This window comes from Triturus cristatus, chromosome 4_2, assembly GCF_964204655.1.
Source record: "Triturus cristatus chromosome 4_2, aTriCri1.1, whole genome shotgun sequence".
Classification (NCBI taxonomy): Eukaryota; Metazoa; Chordata; class Amphibia; order Caudata; family Salamandridae; genus Triturus; species Triturus cristatus.
In genome coordinates, this window is record NC_140586.1 from 145,458,602 (window position 1) to 145,470,951 (window position 12,350).

General features: G+C 42.0%; 1 protein-coding gene across 1 annotated transcript; it reads left to right on the top strand.

Annotated features, from left to right (window-relative positions):
* Positions 1-247: 247 nt before the first annotated feature.
* Positions 248-12,129, top strand: LOC146833195 (keratin, type II cytoskeletal cochleal-like). Its single transcript, XM_085600853.1, has 9 exons — positions 248-894; positions 1,183-1,406; positions 5,227-5,287; positions 5,464-5,559; positions 7,482-7,646; positions 8,737-8,862; positions 9,199-9,419; positions 10,358-10,392; positions 11,194-12,129. The coding sequence occupies exons 1-9, from the start codon at positions 349-351 to the stop codon at positions 11,472-11,474; spliced, it is 1,755 nt and encodes a 584-aa protein (XP_085456979.1). The 5' UTR covers positions 248-348; the 3' UTR covers positions 11,475-12,129.
* The last annotated feature ends 221 nt before the right edge of the window (positions 12,130-12,350 follow it).

The following is a 12,350-nucleotide window of genomic DNA, read 5'->3' on the forward strand; positions in this document are numbered from 1 at the left end:
AAACAGCAACAAGTTTCAACCTGTCGTTTTTAACATTTGAGCTAAAGAAGATATTTCAGAAAACCCTTCAGCTACATTTCAGGACAGCACAAAAAGACATGTTTTTTTTTTCTTTAGGGAAGGTATGCTCGAAGGTGAGAGGTGAAAGATGGCTGGCGGGCAAACATAGCCCAAGTGAAAACTGAGCTTTTGTTGCACCAAGGTCAAGCCCTGCCCATTTACGGAATAAAAAGGGTCCCGGTGAGCTCTTCAATTAGTGGGGATTCACTCGCTCTCCTTCACGCTTCCCTCCCTTTCTTGCTTGTCCCTCGTTTCTCTGTTTCACTCAGTTAGCGCTCTAGCTCCACAATGAGTTTCCAAAGCTTCAGTGCGCGGTCTTTTGGTGGCCAGGGCTCCTCCAGCAGTCGAGTTTCTCGCTCTTCCGGGGCCGGTGGCGGTGCGCGGGGGATGAACAGCAGCATGAGTGTCCATCTAGGAGGCACCCGAAGCATTTCCTTTGGTGGGGCAACCAGAGCAAGCTCGGGGTCTAGCATGGGTGGGGGGAGCTATGGCGCGATGTCAGGAGGTGGTGGATACGGCGGTGGAGCCGGCTTTGGTGGATTCGGTGGGGGATCTGGTGGTGGCGCAGGCTTTGGCGGCCGATCTGGTGGTGGAGCAGGGTTTGGTGGTGGAGCAGGATTTGGTGGGGGAGCAGGGTTTGGTGGGGGAGCAGGGTTTGGCGGTGGAGCAGGGTTTGGTGGGGGAGCACCAGCAAGAATCGAACCAGTTCACGTCGACGCAAACCTCTTGGTTCCCTTGGATATTAGCATCGACCCCAGTATTTCAGAACAAAAAGTCCAGGAGCGGGAACAAATCAAGACTCTCAACAACAAATTTGCATCTTTCATCGACAAGGTAAGGCTTGTTCTTTAACATATATATGATAAACTATAGTTTTTTTTAATACTTCAACAAACACAGAACTGTACCCGGTATGGTTCACATTCGTCCTATCCTTTAATTTAGGAATGTTTCGAGACATTCCATTTTGTTCTGCTTCTATCATGCCAGGAGGCTGTTTTATCTGCTGCCAATCCTTGAACTCATAGCTGTTAAGCCAGCAAACATGCCTTGGCTGTATTTGATGCTCTGCCTATATGACAAGCCATGTGAGTGTTTTCAATCGTGTGCATTGGGCCGCAGGTTCGGTTCTTGGAGCAACAGAACAAGGTGCTGGAGACCAAATGGAGCCTCCTGCAGGAGCAGGGAGGGACGGCGAGCGGATCCCGTAAGAGCAGCGTTGAGCCCATGTTCGAGGCTTATATCAGCAACCTGAGGCGGCAGCTGGAGGGCCTGAACAGTGACAAGGGCCGCCTGGACGGGGAGCTGAGGAACATGCAGGGCATGGTGGAAGACTTCAAGAACAAGTGAGTGTGTGGCGCCTCGGAGGAAATCTACCCAAACACAAGCAGGGGAGGGCTGCCACTGAACACCAGCCTCATAATGTCAATTCTAAAGCAACCTCTGTGGATATTAGAGTGATAATTATTTGCGATGGATGAAATGGTATGAGAGGATGTTTTGCAGATGTCTATAGCACCACATGTCAATGGCATAATGACTATTTATGGAGGTTTCATGGTGTAACTATTGGCCTTTACCTTATGTTTACCAATCAATTAGACCACGTCATGTATTTTACTGCCTGCCACCACAGCAATACGAAGGGTTTACAAACCAGGCAACAAATAGGCATTGTTTGTTTTGTCAAAAACGTGACTTATATAAAATGACGATACTTAAGGGTTTTTATTGTAATGCAATTTCATGAAACGATATAAGTTCATACTGTAGCACAAGCAGCATCTCCAAAGGTGATACAAAAAAATATTATAACTATATGTATCTGTACTGAGTAAGTGCAGCACAGAATGAGAAGGACGGGCCGCACTAATAAATTACCACAGAAAAATGAACAATAAAAACTGCAATCTCTGTATTGAGAAAACATCAGCATGAGTGCAAGAGTGTGTGTGAACTGGGAATTAGAGGGGGCGGGAAATTCTTGCATTAATGTCCAGGACTGAATCAAGGGTTGCACGGTAGAGGAGGTTGGGGAGCATGGTGCCCTCTGTGAGGCACTGGTAAAAGTAGGTGAAGCAGCGACTTGGCATTATTAATGGGCATTGGCAGAAAGGATATTTGGAAGAACGGAGATGAGCACTGTCTCCTCTGATGAACTATTAAAAGCAAACCGGGTGGAGCAGGAGCTTTAGTCAGAAGGGTAATGAAGGTTCCTGCAGCCCTACAGCATGGGGAGAGGGGTACAAGGATGGGTTTCCAACCCCTCAAGGAGGACCTCAATCCTTCAAAGGAGGCCCATTCATCGGAAACCCACTGAAATCAATAAGACATTGGAGACTCATGGCTCCTCATCACATTCTGCAGTAGGGACCATCATTGTGTGTTGTGCCACTGGTTTTAGTACCTTCTGCAAGAGACTGATCAAATGAGATCAGACAGCGATTGTGTTTTTAGAGAATTTTAAAATGGAATATTGTCATTGGAATTAAACTGCCATCATGCCTGTTGTGAGGGCAGGTTGTTAGGGTGAGGTGGAGATCCGCATTGCCTTCTGCGAGAGAAGAATATATTGAATTGAGTAGAGTCATGGTGCCTTATAAGACAGAAGGATGTGTTGTGTGGGGTGAAGAGTTATGTGTCTTCGGTGAGGGAAGGGAGTGTGGGTTGAGGTAAGGAGTCATGTAGCCTCCTACGATGAAAAGGTGTGATGGGAAAGCTAACGAGTTTGGTGCCTTCTGTTAGGGAGGGTACATTAGGTGAGGTGCACAATCATAGGCAGTGCATTTGGGGCGGAGTGTTGTGTAATGGTGAAGTAAAGTCATGGTGCCTTCTGTGAAGGCGGCATCTGTTGTGTGAGTTGGCACATTATGACACCTCCTGTGAGAGACATGTACATTCTGTTACACAGAGGTGTGTAAAGGAAGACAACTGTGTGTAGGGATTTTAGGCATGGAAGTGGCCCCTCTGGACCAACACTGGACACTCGTGGTACAGCATGTGGATATTCAGAGGTTTGCTTTGGGTGAAACTGGAGATAGGGGACTTATTTAGGACTGCTTTGGTTTACGTTAGGCAAGATGAAATGCATATTTCACATAGAGGGGTCTGGCAAGATGGGTGCTCAAAAGATGAAAAAATGAGAAATCAGAGTATGAGAACAGAGTGCATGAATAGTTTTGGCAATGACACATAAATCAAATTAGCAGGTTCTTATAGTAATGTCGCTGGGTAATTAAGGTGTGTATGAGTGCTTTGACAGTTTGTATTGGAAGATGGGGGTGATTTTACAGGTATAGAGTGGCTTGAATTCAACTGTTGTGGCCATGATGTGGATTAATAATTCCAATGGCATGATGGAAATGGGGAGCATGCCATGTTTCTAGCATAGAGGGTAGTGCTAAGGGTATCCGGAGTTAGGGCATATTTGCAGTAAGGATGGGAGTTTAAACAGTCGATCTCCATTTCTGAGTTCTGCATAATTAATATGGGATCATCCAGTGACCAATGTGTTGTGGAAAGATAGAGATTCAGGATAGGGACTGAGGGGCCAGGACAGGGGCCAAGGGGAAAAGTTTTAAGTGTCTTCAGCATAGAGTTGGAAGACAAAACTGAAGAAGATGATGTCATCAAGGAATTTGGTAAATTGAGAGAAGAGTAGTGTGAACCAGGGCAGCGCCTTGGGGACCTTCGGCCAGAAGAGGGCATGAACAAGGAAATAGAGCCGCACCTGGTGAGAGAGAATGATCAGAATGAAAGATATGAAGCGAGCTGATCGGCGTTAGGCCCCACAGTATCTAGTTGCATAACAATTCGCAACATCGTGTTGTGATTACTAGGGTCAAAGTCACAACATGGCGAGGAGAGTAAAGATAGATGAGGTGCGTTGTGATGGACGGAGGTATTGACATTTAAGCGGGAAGAGTTTCAGTGGGGTTCACAGAAGCCTCAATGGAGGGCTGCAGGCGTGCTTAGAGGAGAGATTGATTGTTAGTTCGAAATCAGAAAAGGGGGCATTGTGAGCTCGTTAGAGGGAGAGAAGGCCTCATCTGTATCCTCTTGGGTAGTGGTATTCTCACTGGGTACTTGAAGCATTTGATCTAAATGTCAGATAAGAGGGAATGATTAGACAGCCCAGATACAAGTGAGGAGCCTTTGGAGGAGATCAAGGGGCTTAATGATTTGTTTCAGAAGGCGTTAGAAGGGGGCAGACAAGATGTTTATAGATTTAGGGGTGGGGAAGTTTTCAGAAGAGGGTGTAGGCTGAAGTAAGTCAGCTGAGAGATGTGGCTCGTCAAAAAGGGGGGATACAGTAAAAAGTTTAGGGCATATCAACAAGGGCTTTATCTCTGCTTTTTTGGCTTTAAAAGCAAAAAAAAGAGAGATAGAACTAGCGCCCTATCAACAACAGGGTGCTAACATGCAAATTTGCATGTTAGCACCCTTTTACTCTACGCTTCCCCTTGCATCTCTAATGAGATGCAAAGGGGGCGTTCCAGAGTAAAATAATAGGAGAAATGTCGCTAAGCGACATTTCTCCTATTATCAAGAATGTCGCTAACCCTGTTAGAGACAAAAAAAGCAGTGCTAACCGCGGTTAACGCTGCTTTTTTACGTCTGGTATTTTTCAGACTTAGCCATGATATCCTATGGAAGAAGGATATCATGGCTAAGTTTGCCTGTCCCTATCAACAAGGTAACGTGAGATTATCGCTGGGTTTCCAGCGATAATCTCACGTTAGCCTGTTAGCGTGAGGATTTTTATCGCTATTGAGATAAGCGTTGCTAATAGCACGCTATCTCAGCGATAAAAATTCACGCTAGCCGGCGATAATTATCCTGGCACTAAATGCGCTTAGAGATAATTATCTCCGGTTGTTGTTGATATGCCCCTTTGTTCCTGATTTTGGTGGAAAAGAAGGAATTAACGTTATTTGAGAGGTATTGACAGGCTTATTTCGCAAGATGAACAAGGCCGTAGGCATCACACAAGTGGGAGAAAAACTTTTCAATAATAGGCTGCAAAGGCATTTTCAAACAGTGCTTTTTTGATCACATTTAGTAAGTACAATTGGTCAAAACTTAGTAGAATTGAAATACTTTTTTCTGCAAGCTCTAATGTAGTAATAGATTTATGAACAAGCTACCCTTTCTCCCATAAAACAGATATGAAGAAGAAATTAACAGGCGCACAGTTGCAGAAAATGACTTTGTGGTGCTTAAAAAGGTAATAATCCGGGTTTGAGGCCCTGTTTAAATTTACCATTATGTAATTATTGACCCAAACTTCCTGTAGTAGTATTTAATGTAAAGAACTGAGAGCTGTAGGACAAATACTGCTATGGCTAAATCAGCACCAGCTTTAAAACATGTATCAATGTTCAATATCTGATCAATTTTCAGGACGTGGATGCAGCATACATGAATAAGGTGGAGCTTGAGGCTCAGGTTGATGCACTAACTGATGAGATCAACTTCTTGAGAAGTCTGTATGACACGGTAATTATAATATTACTATTACTTAAAAAGGTATCCAGCTTTTTTGACATTCTCTGATGTAATCAATGAGTTTCATTGCACTCTGTCAAGGGTGTTAACAGTGGTTCGTACCCTAATGTGAGGGTGTTCCGTCCTTTTAATTTCCCACACTTAAATTTGGAGCCAGAGCTGGAGCTGTCAATGCAAAATGAGGTAAAATGATGATCCGCAACGGCTAACAAACAATAGCATACCTGCAATAAGTAAATTAGTACCCATTATTTAAATAACACCCAACAAAGCCAGACCCACAAGGCTTTCGAATTTCTCTGTTTCTTTTCCCTGTTTTACACTGGCATTACATCTAGAAGGCAGGTAAGCAAGAATGTTAAAGCCAACATTCTAAGCTTTGTGATTGGCTGTTTCAGTCCAAGCATTCTATCCAAGATACTATTTAAGCATTATTGTCTGCATCTCCAGCAATAATGGCTGTTCCTTACCCTCCTCGCAATTGTGAGGGGAATGCAATTTACAACCAATATCGCCCTGCTAATGAGGGTAACGAGACTATTAGGATGCCCTCCACTCCACCGAGTGGTAAAGTTACATCACTGTGTTTGATGGGAGAATTGGCAGAAGCACAGCTCTGGCTCCCTTTCTTTGTAAGCTGCTTCTGTCCCGTGAGGCAGCAGAAACCTCCTTAGGCAAAAGCCAGTCTCTATATTGCACTTTGTTAGCCTCTCTCCTTCCTCCACTAAAGGGAATGTAAGTCCAAATGGCTATAGGAAAAATTGTAATCTCCTTTTGGTAAATTTTTGTTTACTTTATAATTGATGTCAGAGCTTACCTTCTCCTTTAGAGAAGGGGTGGGGGATCGTACAGTTGTAGAGAGACCACCTCTAGAAGTTGTTGGGCCACTATTTAGAAGCCATTTCTCCAGAATTTTTTTAAAAAAGTAAGTGGGTGGCAAGCTGGTAGCCCAGGATTGCGCCCTGAGAGAGTCTACGCCTGCAGTTATCAACCTCAAAGGGAGCATTCTGATTGGCTAGCCAGCTCACTGCATTCTAAGTGAGTTCCAAATTGTTTTCCCTTACTCGACATTAGTGAAACAGTTATGTAAACCAAGAAGCAATCATCGCATTCCACAGATCTGTTAAGTGTGTTCCAGAATCATATTATTTGCTAAGTCCTTCACTTAAGGTCACATGCATAAAAGCCTAGACCAACCCTCTGATACATACTGTCCTGTTGTACTAGAAATCAGTCTCATGAAAAAGGCTTCTCGAAAATATTTATGTTTAGATGAAGGTTTCAAATTTCACATTTCAGACGCCAAAGACTAAACGTACTGAATATTTTTAAAGAGAACCAGTATTTTCATGTGGTATTGGAACAACTGTTCATTGGTGAGAGCGTAAACAATGACCATTCACATCGTAGAATGCAACAAAGAGGCTTACCTTCTGATGAGGCACTAACCATAATACACCGTCATAATGATGCAATATTTGTCCCCCACTCTCATTTGATGCTATATTCACATCCTTAAATGCACTAAGCCTTGTATACGATTATGGCAATTTTAATTTCCAATGTGATATTAGTACGTCTTTTCAATGTAACCAATTGCATATTTATATGCCCTAATGACCAAAATATATAGTGCAATGCTCTGGCAAACAAGCTGTAGTTTAATTTCAGTTTAAAAATGAACCATACCGTTTTAATAAACAGAGGAAAATATTTGTACATCTCTGATGCGTTATTCAAATGGTTCAAGCAACTAACTCGATTGAAGGGCGTTTTAAATGTGAAGATGATTTTAAACCATTTACTGCACAAAAACTGATTAAAACATGAGAAGAATGAACCACAACGGGGAGGGTTGGGACTCATGGCTTGTGTGGTTGAGACTCATGGCTTGTGTGTTGCTTGACTTACAGGAACTCGCTCAGGTACAAAGTTCTGTCGCAGACACCTCAGTAATTCTCTCAATGGACAACAATCGAGCCCTGGATCTCAACAGCATCATTGCAGAAGTCAAAGCTCAATATGAAGAGATTGCAGAAAGGAGTAAATCAGAGGCCGAAAAAGGATTTCAACTTAGGGTGAGCACTGCAAACCTAGGTGTGCTTCCATTCGTATCACAAAAAGGAATATTAGTACTCACTTATATTATACACTCCTGATTAGAAAAGAACCTGTACTTTGCTCAGCATTTTCACATTGCGGTTCGATTGTCTGAAGGCACTTCTAGATTCCCAACAACTCCAAATATATTAATCTGAAAACAGCAAATGTAGAAGTTTGTTATTGTTTGTCCCTTATCAGGTCCTGAGGTACTAAAGAATTTAAACTTAGTCAGAGAAAAAACATGCATTTGAAAAATTGACTATGGGCCTTCAATGAGCTAACTTGATGAAAAGCAAACAGACCAGGATCTTGCCACCAAACCAGATACATATGTGTAGCTTCATTTTTGTTGGAACCTTGCAGGTTTATTACTTTGTTAAAAGACTACAGATGCTATGCAGTGTAGGACTTGATGCCTTGTTCCACTCCAAGGAGTTTTCTTTTTCTTTTTTGGATGAAAGAACAAACAATGAAGCTATGTATAACTGAGTGGCCATTTGCACTTTTCCATGCTTTCTAAATATCATTACTGGAGAATCAAACCGCAGCTTTCAATTGATGGGCATCTTACATTCCCAATCCTTCTAAACAATACCTTTCCATCAATAATCCTCGCACACTGTCATATTTAGGATTAGGATCACATTAGCATTAGGTAGTAGGATTCCTGTCACTGGGCACCACACCTTAACCATTCACAGCCTTTCTAACTCAGTCAATACTGGAACAGTATTAAACAGGACACACATTTGCTAACACTTTGCACCAGGGTTGTGTCACAAAAGAAAGAATGGGGACACTATTGCATTCCTGTATAGCATCTGACAGGTCAGCCCAGGGTTAATGAGTCTCACACCTGGATCACTGCTTAGACACTGCCTCCACGGATCAACTACACTTGGCACCAAATTGATAAAGGCCGATAAGTCATTACCCAGAAACCACATATCTGTCAGTGCCACCACCATAATATACTTAAAAGCCTCCCCAGAGTTAAGACACGTGACATGCTCATTTGCAGTTTTCTGTAGAAGTGATTTTGACTAACTTGTCTTGTTCTTTTAGTACGATGAGCTGCAGAAGAGTGCAGGGACACAAGGAGACACTCTTAAAAGCACCAAAAATGAGATCTCAGAACTGACCCGCATGATCCAGAGACTGAAGTCCGAGATCGATAATGTGAAAAAACAGGTATACCTTGCTCTAGTAAGGAAGTTAGTTCTATCAGGGAGTAATACAATTCGTGATGATTTGACCAATAAAAGTTCAAAAGTATCAGCAGGGGCATGTTTCATATTTAGTGAATTATTGTAATATACAATGGGATGTAGCGTCTGTTTTAATAGTCTCTATTGTTTTATTAAAAAAATCAAAATGTCCACTTTCAAGTGGTGTACCTTGTATCACTGGCAAACCTGGAATGACACTTCTTCTCATCTTATCACATTATTACTTGGTTATAAGCAGAATTATGCAAGACAATGTCAAGCATGCCTATTAAAAGCAGTATCCCATATTTATTTACAGTGTGCCAATCTTCAGACCTCCATCGCAGAGGCTGAGGAGAAGGGTGAACTTGCCCTGGGTGATGCCAGATTGAAACTAAGTGAACTGGAAGCCGCCCTGCAGAAAGCGAAAGAGGACATGGCGCGCCAGCTACGCGAGTACCAGGAGCTGATGAGCATCAAGTTGGCTCTGGACATTGAGATCGCCACCTACAGGACCCTGCTGGAAGGAGAGGAGGGCAGGTCGGTGTTGTATACTATAAATAGAGAGTGGGTGATAAGAATCAGCATGATCCAAACCAATCATGCTTAATTGTTTAATCTTGAACTCATCTCAGCTTCTCACTAAGCAGTTTTGTATTTTTGGCTTTAAATGGTGAGCTATTTCTGTAGTCCTTTGTCAGACAAACCTTCCAAATACAAACAGTTAAATTATAAATATGACAGGTGCTTCACCGTATTTTAGTCCATGCTAGGAAACGGCAAGACAATGTTTATTTCAGACACGATTGATTTCAACCTGAGGACAGTCAGTAATCACTGTGTGCTTGCATATTCAGTAATTTTACTGTGTTGTAATCAATAGGGGTCTGTAGTTGCCAAATAGTTGAGCAGACCATATACATAAATAAGGATGGGCAGTAGGATCCATATAAGCTGATTGCTAGTTGGTGTGGAGAGCCAAAGTTAACCAATGCATTTTCCATGCACAATAATCAAATATAGATACACATCTCTGTTAGCATAGCATAACATAATGTAGCGTCGCATAGCGAACCGTAACGTAGCATAACTTAACGTAACATAGCATAACACAACACAACATAATGTAACGTATTGTAACATTACAAAATATACAACAACCAGTTTCGAGCCATATTTATACTTTTGACACATGGTTTTAACCTCGGATTTACTTCTCCCATGGTTCTTCTACCACGTACGAATCTTGATACAAATATATTATAAATAATCCTCTACTGTTTATAATTTTAGTGCCAATATTGTTCATACAAATCCCAATCTCATGGACCGAACATATGTTGCGTGATATTTTAGACGCAGTGGAATATATACTAGTCTCTTCATATTGCCCAGCTTGCTTACTAAGAAAGGTTGTGATGGTGATGCTTTAGGTGTTTATAGCACCATTTTCTTACATGTTATATTTTTCCTTACAGAATGGATGGTGCAATTTCCAGTACATGCACTATGAGTAAGTAGACAAAATAATCCACTGGTTTTTTTTTAAATTAGATATATTATTTGCTGTAATTAGAAAAACAATCGCATATAACAAAATGTATGTCTGTCTCCCTGGTGAGAAGGTCCCGAACAGCAATTGGCTCTTGCCCGATTTCATCAGTTGCATTGGCTAGAAATATATTCTTAGAAGCAGTAGAAAAAACTAGCTGTAGCCACAACGTAGAAAAGCATTTTTAAATGATGCATCATGCACAGGGGTCAGAATTTGAAGGTTTTAGAGTTTATAGCAATCAGTAATTACCGGGTATTAACCGCGATAAAGTCCACAGTCTCCAATACATTTAAGCAGATGAAACCTACTGGAATTTTATCGTGGAAAATGGCCAGTATTTACCAGAACATGTGGATTTGGGTGCAGTATGTGCAAAAATCCGAATGTCGGTTCCCATTTACTTAGAATTGGTAGAATTGATTGCACCCGATTAATGCAGAATCTAGTGGATTCGGAATTTATCCGGCGTGGTAAATTACGAGCACTCCTCCAAGGCACTCATATGAGACCCAAAACGAATTTCAAATTGCTGGTCTTTAGCATGTTCTTAATGTAATCTTTCAGCAAAGCGCATTCCTTGATAGTAGGAAGAGTTAATAAACATGTTGTTTGTTTGTGTCACCGCTCTCATTTAGCGCTAGAAAAAGCTTACACTTACAATTAAAGCAAATACATAGAAAACATGCAGGTGCAAACTTCTTCATTGAAGCAAAGTAGTCTAATCAAATGTGGGATCTTGTCTTCCTCTATCTTTTACAGCTATGGTTAGTGGCGGTGCAAGTGGAGGTGGCTCTGGATATGGCTCTGGCTCAGGCAGCGGAGGCTTCGGAGCAGGAGGTGGTTTTGGTGGTGGACAAGGACAAGCCTTTGGAGCAGGAGGTGGTTTTGGAAGCGGGCAAGCACATAGCTTTGGAGCAGGAGGTGGTTTTGGAAGTGGGCAAGCACATAGCTTTGGAGCAGGAGGTGGTTTTGGAGGGGTTCAGATCTCTGGAGGAGGAGTGAGTGGCTACTCTCGAAGCCTTCAAGCTGCCCGTCGCTAGAACCTGTGATATATGAAAGAAAAGCTTTTCTTCAATGCAGAAAACAACACCTTCAGCCGGAACCTCCAATGATGCACAATCCTGTATTGTATGTCAGGCAATGTCCATACTGTGTTTCAAGATTGCTTTGATATATCATTGCTGTTAGGAAATTTGTTTCAGGACCTATCTACAGGGGTTGCCACAAGCCCACTGAAATGGGATCGTTGATATGTTATGTATAAACCTTCTCAGAGTTTACCCACCTCCCTGAGGGCATCAGAAGAGAAACATTCCTCTCAGAGGGACACTAACCGTTTGCTAATATCAGATCACCAGACAAGTAATCATGTGCTTTAAGTGAAATCAAGGAAAGTCACTGCAAATGGATTCTATTCGAAAACAGAAGCCAGATTAGAAATGGAAAGTATTTCAGTCCAAAGACTCAACCCGTTATGTTTTTTACACCTGAATGTTTTCCTATAGGTGTTGTGTAATACAGACGATCACTCTGTTAATTAAGTACTGCACACCCGAAGTATAATGAAGAGTAGATTGTCCATAAATAAAGCTGATCAAGGACTGAACAAAGGGTCACAGCTGATTTTTACAGATGAAACATATTAACTATGTAGCGTGGAGTTACCTTTATCCAATAAACTACATCTGTACAATATACTCTGCGTTCGTTATGTTATTTCCATTATTCCCAAATGATGGTAAGTTGAGTGATTTGGTTATGATCAATCGATGACTACAATCAATGGACTCTTTTCATGTTCGAAGGCAGAAAGTATTTGTCTTATAAATAAGTCTATATACCCCTCCCTGGGCTGTCTTCATCCCCAGGGAACACAACCCCAGCGGCCTGCAGTGCAAATAAATTGGAGGTGGGCA